We start from the raw sequence: 18,489 nt of genomic DNA, 5'->3' as shown, positions 1-18,489 counted from the left end.
TGGTACTGGCACAAGAACAGACATACAGACCAATAGAATCATAAGTGCCTTCTGAGGAAGAAAGATCTACAGATTACTCAAAGAGACTTTTAGTCATCAGAAAATACTGATTTTGAGTTCATGTACTTTCTTTTTTTTTTAAATGTCTAATTTTCATTTCTAATTTTAGTATGCAGTTCAAGATAACAACCAAAAAAGGAAAACTTGACATTAGAGGAAACAGCTTTTACAATTTTACAATAATAATAGCATTCTTTACATAAAAGTCAATTCTCAAAGTCCTCAAACTTGAGAACACCCCAATAAACTTCCATTTATAGATTTCCCCCTTCCAGTTCCAAAACTTGTTATTTTAGAGTAAGTACTCATGTGAGATTTAGCTGAATAAAAAAATCAGCAATTATCCAATGCAAATATCATTTTGCTTTTTCTCTCTTTTACCCCCTTTTCCTTCTATTCTAGATAAGGGTAGGAAGTAATAAATACTCTCACTATAAAATTCTGACCAAGCACACTGGCATTTTCTAGTCAAGAAAAAGTAGGTCATCAAGGGAAATTCCTGAGACAAGGTAGTCTTCAGTGTGTTCACAGAAGCCACTGACTATAAGCCCTCTCTAGTACACCTTACTGAAGATGTACCATGCTATTTATACAGGTATACGCAACTTTCTTTACCAGATAAGCTATGAACACTTCATTGCCAACCAAACTTGCCCATTCCATTCAGAGTCAGAACATTTTTCAAACTTTTTAGGAGAGTAATCTCTCCTCCTAGGAAAAACTAATTCAAATACACTCATTAGCATCTTTGGTTACAAAGGCAATACAGTGGAGATGATGTTAATAATTATTCTCCCAAGGCTAAGTTAATATTGGAAAGAATCATATAAGTAGATATAAATATAACCTGCATTTTCTAAGATACTTACAACTCATCATGTAAAGTCCAGCTCTTTTTGAAATTTTGTACATAAAACAATGGCAGCCATCTCTCCATGGGGCCACCCACAAACTTCCTGTAATACAAGTGATAGGGAAGGTCACTGAATGTGATTTCTCCAGTCCCCTCCAGAATAGGCTAGGTCTCCAAAGGGCACACAAAGGACAGGAACATGTCCAACTGGTTCTTCACAATAACTTCATCTGGATGCAGCTTGTGGGGTAGATAATGGACAAGAGTCGTCTCCCAGGCATCGACGAGATATTCACCAACTCCTGAGAACATTCTCTAAAGGATGGTGTCCAGCTGAAAGCTATACCAGTCGTTGTTGAAAAGGCTCACCTCAGGCCCCAACTGTTGAGCATTGGCTGTCCGAATGACCACTACAGTCCTAGGGCTTCAATCCAGAAGTTGGACAACTGCTCGATGGATGTTCCTAAGCTGCCGAATGTACACTTTCAAAGGGAAGGTACTGAAATGAGACCATATGGCTACAGCCACCATGGTTTTCTTCCCTCCCACAATGCCATTCAGCTCATTTGCCACATAATGGAGCTCACTGCTGAAGACAGTCGTGAAGCGGATGGGTGGACCATGGCAGCGGTACTTGAGCAGGATATTGTGCTTCTGGTCCACTGCAAGGAAGGGACCAACATTCTTGGGACTACCCAAGTTAAACTCCACTAAATCTGGAACAAATGTGGTAAGGTATTCAAACCATTGTCTGATTCTTGAGTCACCAAATAAATACACCACTTTTCTTTGTAAGCATTCTGTACTGTTGTCAGGGTCATTAAACAGGCACATCTTAAACTTTCTGGGCCTCCACTGGTCTTTGTAATAATATCCAGAAGGAAAAGATCTTGAGCCTTGAGATAGTTCTGGGTTGTTAGTTTCTTTTATTCTCCTGAGAATCACAGTCACCCAATCAGGTCCACTGGAGTTGATTGGCATTTTGATATTGACACCACTCTGGAAGAAAGCACTCTCTGCAGCAGTGAGGAGGCCCTTCAGGCATCCACCTTTGAAATGGTTGATTCTGCTACTACAAGGAGCCTCTTTGGTTTGAAGCAGAATCAGGGCTCTCCAGTGTAGAGATCTGTAAAGTTACAAAGGGGCAAACTCCCAGGAAGACACACATTACACTTGGTAGTTTCAGAAATTCTTCCTGAACGAAAGAGACGCTTGAAATAGACTCTGGTTTCTCCTCCTGTAGGTGCTGAAGTACTCTAACCCCTTCACTGGGGTGGACCAGAGATATAGATACTTTAACTTTGCCTGGCCAAAGCAAAGTGAAAAAGACCTTGTAAAATCCATTCTGGTAGTCTACCACTCTACCCACAGCCCTCGCCTGCAGCTTGGGAGAACGGATTCTGGCCTGCAGGTAGTCTCCACCATACTTCTTGAGCTTTCTTTGAAAATCCTGTACATGAACCAGCACCTCCAGCTGACCTCCCACTTTGAAGAAGGCTGCAGAGTTCAAGATGACAAAGTAGCTGGAAGAAGGGTCGGTGCTCTTTACAAAGGGGACTGGACCCACATCAGTCACCTGCCCCTGCATGGCAGCCAGCAAGGAGTCCTCCTCCACACGCCCCTGACTGGACCCGGTCTGGTGCTCATAGCCACAATAGGGATTCCGGCTAATTCCTGTCACCTAGGAGGAAACAAATTGTCCACTGCTGTCGATGAATATGGCTGAAACAGTCTCATGGTCCAAATACTCCATGGAGTTACATTAATGACCAGCAGCACCACCATCAACACTGTAAGCAGACAACAGAAAAGCCATAGTATGAAGAAATTGGTCCACATTTTCTGGCTATATCTTGATCACCCATGACCGAAAATATGCTACTTTCGCTCTTCAAAACTCCATGCTTTTGCTTTTCTTAACTGCAGATGGGCCTTCAGTTTACTTTGCTTCTTTCCTGCTAGTATTCTTAAGAGTTCTTTGTAAAGAGGGACTGGAGTTGATTTAAGAAGTACATTTTTCTTCAAAGAACTCCTCCAGGTTCCTCCTCGCGCTCTCCCACCACCCGGACACCAGATGTCCAGGGCGCCTGCACTGCACCAGGCCTCCAACTCCCATGTACTTTCTTAATAACTTAATAAGTTGGAAAGCAAATAGAGTAATACAAGAAAAATAAAGGAATAGAGAAAATAGAAAAAAAGTGCTTTATTACAAAAATGTCCACATTTCAAAAAGATTTCTGAGATGGAATAAGGGCAAATATTTAAAATTTACCTTGAAATCATCTCCACACTACATGGCTATTCTGCTTTCAGCAGGATTGGGGATATCAGGTATTTCAATTTGCTGTAAGATTTTAAAACAAGAAATGAGTCCTAGAATATTTGTGCATTTTATAGCTGGAACAAAAGAGTAGGTTGATCAGGGGAAATCTATGGTTCTCTCATTAAATAAAGGCAAGTTCCCAGCCCCCTGAAAGAGAGTAGGAAAGGAAAGTACACCGTGAGTAAGGAAATCGCAAGTCACCTATAGGATGCTATGGGAGCCCACCCTTTTATCTCCATGCCTGGTGCTGATGCCTGAAATCACACCGTCACAGAGTCATTCTTTTGAGAGTTATTCCTTGAGAAGTATAACACCCTTAGCTTTATTATTTACCCACAAAAGCATGCAGTGGTTCTCAAAATGTGGCCCCAACCAGCGGCAGCAGCATCACCTGGAGAGCATGGAAGAAATGCAAATTCTTAGACTCCACCCCAGAACCACTGAATCAGAAACTCAGGGTGGGGTCTTTTTCTGCTGCATACTAAAGATTGAAAATAATTGCTCAAGCATGTAATATACAAGAATTTGTGCTGGTGGTTTGGCTACAATGTCCAGGTGGGAACCGAGGTTGGGTTGAGACAGAGGTTGACATGACCTTGACCATTAAGGAAAAGCAGCAGCTTGGCAGAGAAAGTCCACAATGATACAATTCTAGACAGAGAGCTTGACCAGGGAGGGAGTCTTTAAACATCAGAGGGCACAGCTTGAGGCTCATGAAGGGGAAGCAAGCACAGGACCCTGAAGACTAACTTCCTTCCCTAGAGTGACTAGTGCAGGCAGGACAATTACCCCTCTAGCCAGTCCTCCAACTGTAATACAAGCGAAAAACAAGTGTGTGCTGGGCATAGGATTGGCCTGTGATCTAACTCCATTAGCAACAGCTCCCTGCTCTGCCTGGGAGAGAGGCCAGTGGCCTTCATACCACCTGCTGCTGCCAGGGAACCCTTCTAGACACTGGGAGAAAGAGCCTCTGCTCCGACCCTACCCTAGATAGCAAACACCCCAGATAAAGCCTGTGGAGCAAATGGACTGCTCTGACCTCCAGAAGACCTCAGCCTTGTGCATGGGCCATGTGGAGGGTGGGAGTCCTCTTACATGGTCAAAATTTTGATGACCATATAATAAAGCATATAATACGTTCAATAGATATTTATCATTTCATAAATGAGTGACCACCCTTTAATGATAGAGGAGCCTCTCCTGCCCATGATGCCTTCCACCCCTTCCTTTTCCTGATTTCGAAGACACACACTGTTGTCTATAAACTCACTTGGGATTTTTGAGCCCATGTGCCGCCAAAAGGATGATGAGAACAAGAAGGGCTCCTCCAACCAGGGAAATTTTAAGGGAACTCTCAACAACACCTTTAGGAAAAAGAAAACAAAAGTAATAGTAGGTTGAGCTCCTTGTGTAACTTCAGCAAGAACGTTCGTTATTGGACTAGAGTTGACATTAACTTAATTCCTCTTCCTTAACATGATTTGAGTCTTGAAATTCAGCCCTTAGTTTCCCTTCTCTCGCTACTCTTTCCTCAGCCATACCTCTTCCTGGAAGTCCAGTGAACAGGACAGCTCTTCTCTCTGAGGCACTGCCCCTTCATTTAGTTTTTCCCTGCCTTTAGCAAATGTCGTCTTTGACCAATGTGAGGGAAATACCAAGGATAGTTACCCAGGGCTGAAAGAAAATACTCACTGATCGACAAGCTTTTGGAGTTGATCCTGGTCCCAATGGCACCCCTGGTACTGGTGCTGGCAGTGAACTGAAGACTGTAGGTAGTGTTTTGTCTCATGGACACAACATCATACTGCAGGACACTGGAATTGACCATCTTGGCTGAAGGAAAAATATAGAAGTCAAACACCTCAAGTGAAGTCCAACTGAAATTTTTGTTTTAGCAGCACAAAATGAAAGTATCAGAACCTATGCTCCCAAACCTGGCCATCTCATACTCCAACCCCTCCATTCCTGGCCTGTTTAGAATCGCCATAAACAGGAATCTAACCCTGGCATCTGAGTTAGGATATTAAAATAAATATATGCACATCGATGTTCATAGCAGCATTATTCACAATAGTCAAAAGTTGGAAACAAGCTAAGTGTCCATCAACAAACAAATTATGGAGTATACACATGATAGTATATTTTGCAGCAGTAAGAAGAAATTAAGGCATGAGAACATGACAACATGGATGAACTGGAGGACATGATGTTGAGTGAAGTAAATCAGACACAAAAGGACAAATACTGAAGGATTGCCCTATTACTATTATGAACTAAATACATTACGTGAAATATAAATATATTATGTGAAATATGAATTGGGTTGAATTGCATATGTAAGACCGTTTTTCTCTGAAGCTGAACAAATGTTAATATTATAAAATGTTAACTAATGAAGGAGACCAGACACAGAATACTACATATTGTATCATTCCATTTACATAAAATGGAAATATAAATCAATTTATAAAGATGAAAGGAGATTAGTGGTTATGCAGAGCTGAGGAAGGAATGGTAAAGTGTGTCCAGCCTTTGTTTTTGGGGTAGTTAAATGGTTCTAAAATTTTGTGATGATAAATGTACAGTATTGTGATTATTCTAAAAGTCATTGATTATACACTTTGGATAGAATAGCCAGGAATAGCAGCTATGTGCAGTGGGGGAAGTATGGAGGGTTTAGGAAGTGAGGAATGTTCTTGTTTGTTTGTTTGTCTCTTTTTGTTCGTTATTTTTATTGTTGAAATGATGTGGTGGTTGGGGTGATGAATGCACAATTACGTGATTGGGGCAAGTGCCATAGATTGTACATGTTGGGTGAATTGTACGCTTTGTTAATATGTATCAGTGGAATTGTTATTTTTAAAAAGGTATTGTGTACCCAGGAAAGAAGCGTGGCTTGGCAGTGCTCTTACTTTCCAAAGAACCTCAAAGAGGCTAAGTGACTCATACAAGGTTGCCAGCCTAGTATGTGGCAGCAGAGGTCTTCACACCAGATTTTCTGATTCCAATAAGGGATCAAGCATTGAGCTTGTCACCCAGAACCTTCTCGCCATGCCCATAGCTATGCCCAAGGTCATCTTTGAATGGGAAGAAAGTACTTTCTGCATTTGAACCCACTTCTCTATGATTGAACTAAAACATACTATTCTTTGGAGTAAGGTGGAGGAGTAAGTTGGGGAATGGACATTGCCCTGTTTTGCACTGAATTCTGTAGAGGAGACATTTGGAAAAGGAAGCTGCTGGCTCTGACAGACATTTCAGAGAGGGTAGATGTCTTAGTTTGCCACAGGGTTGTTAATGCTGAGTACCAGAAATGGATTGGTTTTTTTTTTTTAAGATTTATTTTATTTACTTCTCTCCCCTCCCACCCCCCAGTTGTCTGTTCTCTGTGTCTATTTGCTGCGTGTTCTTGTTTTTGTCCGCTTCTGTTGTTGTCAGCGGCACGGGAATCTGTGTTTCTTTTTGTTGCGTCATCTTATTGTGTCAGCTCTCCGTGTGTGCGGTGCCATTCCTGGGCAGGCTGAACTTTCTTTTGTGCTGGGCGCACTCCTTGCACATGGGGCTCCCCTATGAAGGGGATACTCCTGCATGGCAGGGCACTCCTTGCGCGCATCAGCACTGCATGTGGGCCAGCTCCACGCGGGTCAAGGAGGCCCGGGGTTTGACCCGAGGACCTCCCATGTGGTAGACGGACGCACTAACCACTGGGCCAAGTCCACTTCCCGGATTGGCTTTGATAATGGGGATTTTATTCAGGGTAAGAGCTGACAGTTCCAAGGCCATGAAATGTCCAAATCAAGGCACTATCAGAGATGATTTCTCACTGATTTCTCACAGGATCCTGGTATCCTGCCACATGGAGATCAGGCATACGGCAACGCTTGTCTCCTCAGCCTGGACCTGCTCCATGGGCCCAGGCTCAGAGCTTTGGCTGCGAGTGATCCGCAAGTTCTCTCTCATACTCAGAGCCAAAAATGGTGACTTTCTTTTCCTGTTGTCTCTCTCTCTGTGTCTCTGTTTATATCAGACCCAGCAAGAGGGCAAAGACCCAAGCTGGCTCATACCTCAATGAGGTAATCCAATCAAAAGCCCTAAAGTGATCTTAATCAAATAATCTAATCAAAGTCCTCTCAACAGAATTTAATTTGATCAAAGTCCACAGACCCACAGGAATGGATTAGTTTAAGAAAATAATCTTTTTCTGGGATTCAGAAAATTCAAACTGTCACAATAGGGAATGGGAGTTCAGGGGGGAAAGGGGAAATGTAAAACCAAACAAGGCTATCAATTATCTTGCTGCTTGTTTTTAGTTAAAATATTTAAGCTGTGTTGGAATAGTACTCTCTTCTTACTTTACAAATTTGTTCATTCAGTCATTTATTGTACAATTCTTAGATGCTTATCATATACCAGACACTATTTCAGGCACTGGGACAGAGTCAGGAGGGAGAGTATGGGATGGATGGGGAAGAAACTTGAACAGTTAATTACTAAGTGGCTCATTAAGTGCCATGGTAGAGGAGACACAAAATGATATAGGAGCATTGTTCTTAAGGAGGAACTCAACCTAATTTGAGGGATATAGGAAAATGTTCTAAAGGAAATCATATCTAATTTAAGATCTGAAGAATGAGTGGTAATCTGCTCATCAAAAGATACCTTTATGAGGATAACTAGGCACACCACAGACAGGGAGAATATATTCACAAAACATTTATCTGTCAGAGAATTGGTATTCAAGATATATAAAGATCTACAATAAAGAAAAGACAAACCAATTTTTAAAAAATGGACAAAAGATTTGAACAGATACTTCAAAAAAATACGAAAGGACAATAAGCAAATGAAAAAGTGCTCAACATTACTGGTCATCAAGGAAATGCAAATTGAAACCACAATAAGATGTCACTACAGTAAACTACAATGTAAACCATTATCCATGTGGTGCAGCAGTGCTCCAAAATGTATTCACCAAATGCAATGAAAGTGCCACGATGATGAAAGAGGTTGTTGATGTGGGAGGAGTGGGGTGAGGGAGGTGGGGGGTATATGGGGACCTCTTATATTTTTTTAATGTAACATTTTAAAAAAATAAAGGGAAAAAAATTTTTTAAAAAAGATATCACTACATACTTACTAGAATGGCTAAATTAAAAAGACTGACAGCATCAAAAGTTAGTGAAGTTGTAGGGCAACCAGAACCTTTATATATTGTTGCTAAGAGTATAAAATGGTACAATCTTTCGAAAAGATCTCATAAAACTAAAGTACATTTACCCTATTATCCAGCAATCCCACTCCCAAGTATTTACCCAAAGGAAATTAAAACATCTGTCCACAAAATGATCTGTACAATAATATCCAAAGCAGCTTTATTCAGGACAGCCCTAAACTGAAACTAGCCCAAGTGTCCATCAATAGGAGAATGGATAAACAATGATTTTTCAGACCATGACATATTAGTAAGAAACAAAGAGCAATGAACTGTTGACTCATACAGTATGGATGCATTTCAAAAACATACTTAGTGAAAGAAACCTTATAAAAAGGGTACATACTGCATGATTCCATTTATATATAGTTCTAGACCAGACACAATCTATGGTTGGAAAAAAAAATAGACCATGTCCTCTGAGGCTTGGGTGCAGGGCCTCCTTGATCCGTGTGGAGCTGGCCCACGTGCAGTGCTGATGCATGCAAAGAGTGCCATGCCATGCAGGGGTGTCCCCTGCGTAGGGGAGCCCCACGCGCTGGGAGTGCACCCCGTAAGGAGAGCCACCCAGCACAAAAGAAAGTTCAGCCTGCCCAGGAATGGTGTCGCACACACGGAGAGCTGACATAACAAGATGACACAACAAAAAGAAACACAGATTCCCGTGCTGCTGACAACAATAGAAGCAGACAAAGAAGAACACGCAGCAAATAGACACAGAGAACAGACAACTGGGGCTGGGGGAGGGGAGAGAAATAAATAAATCTTTTTTAAAAAGCTGTTTTAAAAAAATAGTTTCAGAATCTACGTGGAGGGTTATATGGGTAATCGTTGAAAATTCTTTAAATTTTGCTGTAGGTTTGCACATTTAAGTAATAAAATGGTGGAAAAAGAAAAGAATGAGTACTCATCAAATTTTAAAACATCTGTGTGTGTATTTGTAAGGGGGAGGGAGGAGTGTACAACATAGTCTAGGAAGAGAAAAGAAGAAATTGTGCGTACAAAGATGCAATCAAAAGGTGATTCCCCCAAATCTCTTCCAGCTCTAATGTCTATGATTCTTCATTACTCAATCACCTTAGTTGTCATTCTATCCAAGAGGTCTTGGCTGTTAGAACTCACCAGCTATCCACATGTTCCTTTACATTTTCTATCCTCTCTTGTATTATATGGGGCGATACGATCAGTTCTGGCCAATGGATTGTGAACGAAAGTGTTATGTGGCCCTTCCAGACAACAGTAATTAGGAGCCAGTGTATCTATCTCCTCCCTCTTCCCATTCTGCAGCAACGCAGAAAGCTGCATGCTCCAGATGGAGTAATTAAAAAACGACAAACCAAGTACATCAGACTGTGATGTGAGCAAGCATAAGACTGCTGTTAAACCACTGAAATTTTGGGTTTAGTTTGTTATTGTAGTGGCTTAAGTGACCTAGGAATAGAGTATCAAAAGCAAAATGTGACATCCTCTCCCCCAAAGACCAACTGCCTGGTCTGAAATTTCTTATACACTCCAAGGACCTTGATAAATTGCCTTGGTAGTGCCAAGATAGTCTGATACTAATCTGGATCAAGAAATTGTCTCACACTTTATCAAGTCAGTATAAGAGTATTCTCTGCTCTATTTTATAGAAGCATATGTTCTTAGCAAAGAGAAGGGCAAAATTATAGGTGGACGTTATCAATCATACATTATAACTCAGTCCTAATCACCTTCATCAGAAAATAAGGATACTGTAGGGTCTTGCACAGGGTTCAATTTTTGTTCCACGAGAACCAGAATGTTCATCCAAAAAGAATAAATCTAGGGCAGGCTTCTAGAAAGCTACCTCCAAAACAGGCATGGAAGAAGTATGCTTCCACTAGCAACAACCATGGGAGCCCATCCTATGGCAAGTCTATATATAACCTCTATCTGGGGTGGAGATTTTTTGTTTTTTGTTTTCAAATTGACTATGGGTGCACTTACAGAATTCTTCTCCATCTTCAGTTCAGTGTAGTTAATGATGAAGCCATTTCTCTGACCCTTGGGAATCTCTTCCCATATTATTGTGAGTGTCTTCACACCAATATTCTCTGCTTTGGTCATGGGACCTACTCATGGAACTTTAAAGTACAGGGAGATGATCAGTAAACATTCAGTCACATACTAGCAGATGCTTCCCCCACAAAGGCTCTGTCTGACACTCCTGTCTAATGAGACTGAAACTATAGTGTTGGGGATGGGAGGTAGGGGCAGAATAGAGAATTGATGCATCAACTTGTTTTGGAAATTTGTTTGGAAAAATTGTTTCCATCTTGAAGAGGAAGGGAAATGGTGTCAAAGACCTGAGAGAAACTACTTTCTTCTAGACCTCTCCCTCCAATTTGGCACCTAATTCTTTTTTTTATATCTATAAAGTATAGATATGATCAAATAGTTGAAGAATATGCCTTCATCAGCTACCTTTGAATAATAGGAGTTATTTCCCAATATTGAACTGGAAGATGTTAACTTCCGAAATGATAAAAATGAAGTCTGAGCAGTTTACCACTAAAATTCTTGCTTATTGCCGTAATCTTCTAGCATTCTCAACCATAATTGTAATTTAAGTCTTAATTAAGTGTTATTTCTGGTTACATCTCTATTTGCACATAGTTTCTTCTGACTTTGGGCAAGTTGTTTCACCTCTCTGGGCCTCAAGTTTCCATTTCTGAAATGAGGGGATTCAACTTGATCTCTAAAATCTATTCCAGCTTTGAAATTCAATGAATCTATAAACTGACCACAGTTGTGTGAAATATAAGTAGCTTAGTACAAGTTGAAGTTGCAACAGGGATGAACCAAGGCAACCATAATGAGCTAAAGGGATCCACAGTCTTATCCAGATGTTGGATAGGTCCCAATGTTTCCTTTTCCCCACAGGACCCTGTTCATAACATACTGCCTTCTTTGGCATAAGCCTGGATAGAATATGGCTCGCCCACACGGTCTCCCAGTATTGGATACACTGAGATGTTATAACACCAGAAAGGTTTTAATTTTTCTGTAAAAAAAAAAAGAAGAAGAAGAAGAAGAAAAGCATAAGTGATGCAATGGAAAGAACACTGGACTTAGGGTTATAGTCCTTTAGCAAGACAATCCATTTCTCTACAGTTTCTACCTCTGGAAAATAGGTTGAATGGTCTTTAATAGCTATTCCAGTTCTAAGACATAACTAATACTTAGAACTAAACCTTGCTTCAGTCTAACAAGATGACAGAGCTATGCTGGAAGAGAGAAGTAAGAGATCCAGTGCCTCATCCATCACCGATTTTGTCATGTGATTGGGGGACACTGTAGAATAAAAATCCTTCTTTCAGTAGCATATTACCCAGGAGAACTCAAAGACCATGGATTCTAAATTTTTTCGCCTGCCTACATCCTTTGCATAGTATAATTCTTAATATGAATACTATTAAGTATTTAGAAATAGTTGGACTAATAGGACTGAAAGGGTAAAAGCTACATGCATGTGTCTTCTATGGGGTAAGAACTTCCTTGTAAAGTCCATTTCCCTGCCTCAAACACTTGGGAAAGAGACCTAGTCCTTAAACAGGTAACCAGAACTGAAGGTAGGTAAACCTTCAGGCGAGGTGGAGCTTTCATACCCTAGGTAGACCTTCATAATCTATGTAGAGGATGAATGGGATCCAAGCTTCGGTTTTATCCACAGGATAATTAAGATATCTAGGAAGCATTCTCTGATGTTTGGCATTGAGAGAATGTTTTCCATCTGGCAGTAGTCTTGGATCTAGAAATTAGGGGATGCAGGCTATAAAATTGCCTGAGTCTTTGAGGTAACGAGGTGGTGTCACAAAAATTCCATGAACGATTTGAGACTAGTCAGCTCTAACAGGACCAGAAACTTGTGTTTTAGAACAGACTATTTTTGTATTTCTGTGTTTATTTTCCTCTTGATCTCCCTTCCTACTGGAGCACAATATTGCAATGGTATTCAAACTAGGCTGCACAAATTCCTGGAGATACTCAAAGATGCTTGTTCAAGAATACCTGAGCATGGGAAGCGGACTTGGCCCAGTGGTTAGGGCATTCGTCTACCACATGGGAAGTCTGCAGTTCAAACCCCGGGCCTCCTTGACCCGTGTGCAGCTGGCCCACGTGCAGTGCTGATGCGCGCAAGTAGTGCTATGCCATGCAGGGGTGTCCCTGCATAGGGGAGCCCCACGTGCAAGGAGTGCGCCCCATAAGGAGAGCTGCCCAGCACAAAAGAAAGTGCAGCCTGCCCAGGAATGGCACCGCACACACAGAGAGCTGACACAAGAAGATGACACAACAAAAAGAAACACAGATTCCAGTGCCTCTGACAACAACAGAAGGATAAAGAAGAACACACAGCAAATGGACACAGAGAACAGAAAACTGGGGGGGGGGGGGGGGTGGGAAGGGAGAAAAATAAACAAAATAAATCTTAAAAGAAAAGAATACCTGAGCATATCAGGATCAGCTTTCATTATTCTCTTGAGAACTTGCTATGGCAGAGGCATGATGGCAGTTCTTTCCTACCTCTACTTTCATCTCGCCCATTCCCACTCTACAAAAGAAAGACACTCCTCTCTATCCCAATTTGACTACAGGGCATTTTCCCAGAGCAACTAGAAATACTGATGTCTTTTTTAATCTAGGCAGTATAAACCTGCAGTAGTTCTTGCTTTCCTTGCCTTGCCTTATCTATATTTCTGTTAGGGGCATAGAATAACATTAGAAACATTTTGACCCGTGTTGGAATTTCCAAATTCAGAAGTATTGCAGAATGCAGAAGGAATAGGATAGATGAAAATTTTTTGTTAAATAATCTTTCCACTTTCAGTCTCTGATTATTGTCAAATAAAGCATCATTCTCGGAGGAGCATCCTCTAAGTCTACTGCCAAGAATTACAAAACCATCTCACTTGCCAATTTATGTACAATATATCTGGACCATTAAATTAGTTTTTTTTATATAGACAACTGAAAGTACAGGTAAAACTGTAAATGAGCTTATTCTCACACAGTCACTGATTTGGCTTGGAAAGTTCATATGAATTAACATCACTAAATGCAAAAGCCAGGAAATCAAGCACAACTCTACAAAACTTCCTGATATCATTGGGTTGTCAGCTGATAGGTCATTAAACATCATTTTTGAAGGCAGATCATCCTAGAACTTTTGGCATCTGTCTCAGAGAAAATTCAAAGGACCAAGTGGTACTGCTACAACAAAACTCCACCTATTCCCATCTACTTATTTATGTGACAAATGTTTTTCAATATTTACATTTATAAAAATGAAAAGTGGAAATAAAGTTGATACTGAACCCTAATGGTAAACAATTATCATCAATGACTAAATAAACTATTGGAGAAAAACATTTCACAAAAATGTATTTCCAATAAAATTTTACTTTTTGTGTTTAAACCTGTTAGTATTTGTAATATATATATGATGTTTTGATCAGTTATGTGATATTAATAATCATGATGCAAATTTAACCAGCAGAAATTATTTTTAACAGTAAAGGTTTACAATCACAAAAAAATTTAAATGTTGAAATTCAATGTATATCTATCTATCTATCTATCTATCTATCTATCTATCTATCTATATATATATATATTTAACTGCAGAGAAATACTATAGTCACCAACAAAAGACTTCCAAGCATAAAATGTATTAAAATAAAATGCTGTGGGTATGGAATGGCAATATAAGTTCAAGAAGCAAAAGGGATGATACATTTCTGACTTTTTAAATGAAGAACTTGTTCTTGTATTTTTTAAGTGAATGATGGTAGATATAAAATATTTATGACATTTAGTTTCCACCTTTAAAAGTGTTATAACAGTTTTACTTAAATATTTATATCCATTGCATAAGTCGAGCCTAAGATGAAAATATATTCAGGTCAAATTAAAAATCTAAAAATAGAGATTTTTTCTCAAAATCTTTTAGAGGGAACACAAAGACATTGAGCTCAGATTCTGGAGTCAGGCTAATCTGGATTTGTGTCCACTTCCACCAGCAGTTGTGCTCTTGGGTAATAGAGCCTTTGTAAACCTCAGCTGCTTCTTCTGTAAAATGGGGATAATAATAGTCCTGACCTTAAGGGTTATTGTGAAAATTAATGAAATAAGCACAGTGCCCTGCAGAGTCATCAATCAATATATGCCATTATTATCGTCACCATTCCACCCTGAAAGAACTGAGCTAAAAAGCCTACGACAGGTAGGTCGGCACACCACCGTGAAAGGAAGACAGAACCGTTAGGCCCCACAGTAACGGGAAAAGGGGCCTCTATGGGGGGTAAGACCTGGGAGTGCTTGTTGAACTATTTCTCCCCACCCCAAGAGTTCCCTTTGTGGGCTAATTGGAGAGTCTTGCATTAACTGGTTAATAAGGGAACTGGTTTCCTTTCTGTTCTCACTTCCACTTAAACACAATTGGGACGGACTACACTACACCCGAAGACTTCCAACTCTGCCCTTGCTCATGGAGGCTTGATCCTCACACAGCCTGTTGCCTGCATTCAAACATACGGGAGGGCTAGATGTCTTCATACATCAGACTACACACACAAAGGAGGGCACCCACAGGCTTCCCTAGAATTTCAGCAACCTGCAAACATATCCACAGCTTCCTGTCCCAGCCTTACTGGGAAATGCCAAGAAGTGTGTCATTTCCCTGAGCTACTGGCCAGTGAACAGATTGTTGAATGCTACTAACCACATTTACAGATTTTTTTTTTAAAGATTTATTTATTTATTCATTTCTCTCCCCTCCCACCCCCCACCCCGGTTGTCTGTTCTCTGTGTCTATTTGCTGCGTGTTCTTCTTTGTCTGCTTCTGTAGTCAGCAGCATGGGAATCTGTGTTTCTTTTGTTGTGTCATCTTGTTGTGTCAGTTCTCCATGTGTGTGGCACCATTCCTGGGCAGACTGCACTTTCTTTCACGCTGGGCGGCTCTCTTTGCACGTGGGGCTCCCCCACGCGGGGGACACCCCTGCGTGGCAGGGCACTCCTTGGGCGCATCAGCACTGCACATGGGCCAGCTCCACACGGGTCCAGGAGGTCCGGGGTTTGAACCGCGGACCTCCCATGTGGTAGACGGATGCCCTAACCACTGGGCCAAGTCCGTTTCCCACATTTACAGTTTTTTGAAGCTAAAGTTATAGATTTTTAAATAGTGAAAATGAAACTGAACCCTAAACAGAGAGAACTTGAGGATTCTACACTGGACAGCTTGCTGGATTGCCCAGTTCCTCATCAAGACACAAAACTCCCAGGAAAAAGCAGAACATTCTGGATCCAAATCTGGGACCCACTCAACCATCCATGTGTCCACCTCTGGAGCAAAGCTTTGCCACTCCACTGTCAGTTGGTCCTGAGTGAGGCAAGCCTGCATGGTCTCAAAGCACTGAAATGCTGAAAGGACAGAAAAGGACTGTTTCACAATTACCAAACTCATCCCCTAAATACACCCACCGCATCAGCAACCATTCAGTGCACAAAATTTTAAAGAAGGTCAGGGTCTCCATTGCAGCCTCCTCAAATTATGTTTTCTTTCAGAAGGTTGATTGTTCTAGATCTTATATTAAGGTCTTTGATCAATTTTGAGTTGTTTTTGCATATAGGGCAAGGTAGGGGTCCTCCTGCCTCTTTTTGCAAATGGAGATCTACTTTTCCCAGCACCATCCTTTAAAGAGACTAGTATTCTTTCTCAAATGAATTCTCTTTGTCACCTTGTCAAAAATCAGTTGGCTATAACCGTTAAGGTTGATTTCTGAGTTAGTTTGATTCCATTAATCTATAAGTCTATCCTTACGCCAGTACCATGCTGTTTTGATTACTGTGGCTTTGCAATAAGTTTTATTGATTGATTGATACAACTAAGGTCTCCTTTTCAATGAAGAATATGAAAAAAATGCTTGGTCATATTCATATTTCATAAAATGAAATCCCATGATTTTTTTACCTTTAGCATTATATAGCATCTTCTTTGCGTCTGCTACAAAAATATTACAATATTACTGTTAACCATAGACTATAAGTTACATTAGTTGTATTTTCCCATGTATCACCATATTGGTTTTTTTCCTTTTTTTTTAAAATGTTACATTAAAAAAAATATGAGGTCCCCATATACCCCCCACCTACCTCACCCCACTCCTCTCACATCAACAACCTCTTCCATCATCATGGCACATTCACTGCATTTGGTGAATACATTTTGGAGCACTGCTGCACCACATGGATAGTGGTTTACATTGTAGTTTACTCTCTCCCCCAGTCCACCCAGTGGGCCATGGCAGGACACACAATGTCCAGCATCTGTCCCTGCAGTACCACCCAGGACAATTCCAAGTCCTGAAAATACCCTCACATCATATCTCTTCTTCCCACTCCCTTCCCTCAGCAGCTTCCGTGGCCACTTTCTCCACATCAATGCTACAATTTCTTCCATTACTAATCACAATAGTTCCATAGTAGAATATCAGTAAGTCCACTCTAATCCATACTCTATTCCTCCAGCCTGTGGACCCTGGGATGGCTATGTCCACTCCCTCTATGTATCAAGAGGGGGTTCAGATTCCACATGGATGACAGATGCAGTTCTCCTGCTTGCAGTTGTAGGTAGGGGTGGGTGTATACTCAGGAGACCTGAATCTCTGGACTGTCCATGTGACAGCCAGGCTCTGAGCCTCAGCAGACTTGCAACTCCTACCATCTGGTTTATTGGACTTACCCTAGCTGGCCAACATGGAGGTGAAGAAGGTCAACCACCACACCAGGGAGCCAAGAGCACCTATAACTGTAGTAAGTTTTAAAATCATGAAATATGAGTCCTCCAAATTCATCTTACTTTTTCAAGATGGCTTTAGCTATTTGGGTCCCCTAACCCTTCTATATAAATTTGATGATTGCCTTTTCCATTTCTGAAGATAAGGTTGTTGGAATATTGATAGGAATTGCATTGAATCTATAAATTACATTGGGTAGTATTGAACTGTTAATGAAATCTTATCTCCCAATCCATGAACACAGAATGTCCCTCCATTTATTTATGTCTTCTTTAATTTATTTGGCAATGTTTTGTAGTTTTCTGTGTACAAATCCTTTACTCCTTGGTTAGATTTATTCCTAGATATTGATACTTTTACTTTCTCTTTTGAATGGAATTGTTTTCTTGATTTCTTCTGATTGTCCATTGCTTGTATATGGAAACATTACTGATTTTGGGGTGTTGATCTTGTATATCATCTGTAGCAGTTTGATATGGTTATGAATTCCAAAAATAGATATTGGATTATGTTTGTAATCTGATCTATACCTGGGCATGATTGAGTTATGATTAGGGCATGACAAAGAACAGAGTTGGGATTTTTTCTGATGTTGGAGTTTTGATGTTGGGGTTTGATGCTGAAGACTTAAGCTGGAGCCCCAGGAAGTAAGCTCACAGAAGAAAGAGAAGCAAGTCCCAGGAAGAAAGGAACCTTGAACCCAGAGAGAAGCAAGATCCTGGAAGGGAGGAATCCAGGAAGCCTGAAAACTCACAGCCATCAGCAGCCATCTTGCTCCAACAAGTGAAAATAGACTTTGGTGAGGGAAGTAACTTACATTTTATGGCCTGGTATCTGTAAGCTCCTACCCCAAATAAATACCCTTTATGAAAAACAACCAATTTCTGGTATTTTGCATCAACACCCCGTTGGCTGACTAATACACCACCTCTTTGCTGAATTCATTTATTAGCTCTAGTAGTTTTGCTGTGGATTTTCAGGACTTTCTGTATATAGGATCATATCATCTGCAAATAGGGAAAGTTTTACTTCTTCGTTTCTAACTCAGATGTCTTTTATTTCTTTTTCTTGTCTAATTGGTCTGGCAAGAACTTCCAGTACAATGTGGAATAAGAGTGACGATAGTAGGCATCCTTGTCTTATTCCTGATTTTAGAGGGAAAGCTTTCAGTCTTTCACCATTAAGTAGGATATTAGATGTGGGCTTTTCATATGTGCCCTTTATC

General features: G+C 40.6%; 1 protein-coding gene and 1 pseudogene across 1 annotated transcript in view; both read right to left on the bottom strand.

The window, feature by feature from the left end:
• IL31RA (interleukin 31 receptor A) overlaps positions 1-18,489 on the bottom strand; it is a 56,007-nt gene that overhangs the window by 12,144 nt on the left and 25,374 nt on the right. The window contains 8 exon segments of the mRNA XM_058284342.1: positions 3,186-3,257; positions 4,159-4,222; positions 4,507-4,600; positions 4,929-5,064; positions 10,417-10,553; positions 11,372-11,473; positions 11,964-12,010; positions 15,744-15,888. Coding sequence (XP_058140325.1) covers positions 3,186-3,257; positions 4,159-4,222; positions 4,507-4,600; positions 4,929-5,064; positions 10,417-10,553; positions 11,372-11,473; positions 11,964-12,010; positions 15,744-15,888 — 797 coding nt within the window.
• Positions 1,079-2,752, bottom strand: LOC101441008 (NXPE family member 3-like; annotated as a pseudogene).

The sequence above is a fragment of the Dasypus novemcinctus genome, chromosome 2 (assembly GCF_030445035.2).
Source record: "Dasypus novemcinctus isolate mDasNov1 chromosome 2, mDasNov1.1.hap2, whole genome shotgun sequence".
In the NCBI taxonomy this organism is placed as follows: domain Eukaryota; kingdom Metazoa; phylum Chordata; class Mammalia; order Cingulata; family Dasypodidae; genus Dasypus; species Dasypus novemcinctus.
The sequence above is the reverse complement of the archived record's forward strand: the minus strand, read 5'-3'. Positions and strand labels throughout refer to the sequence as shown.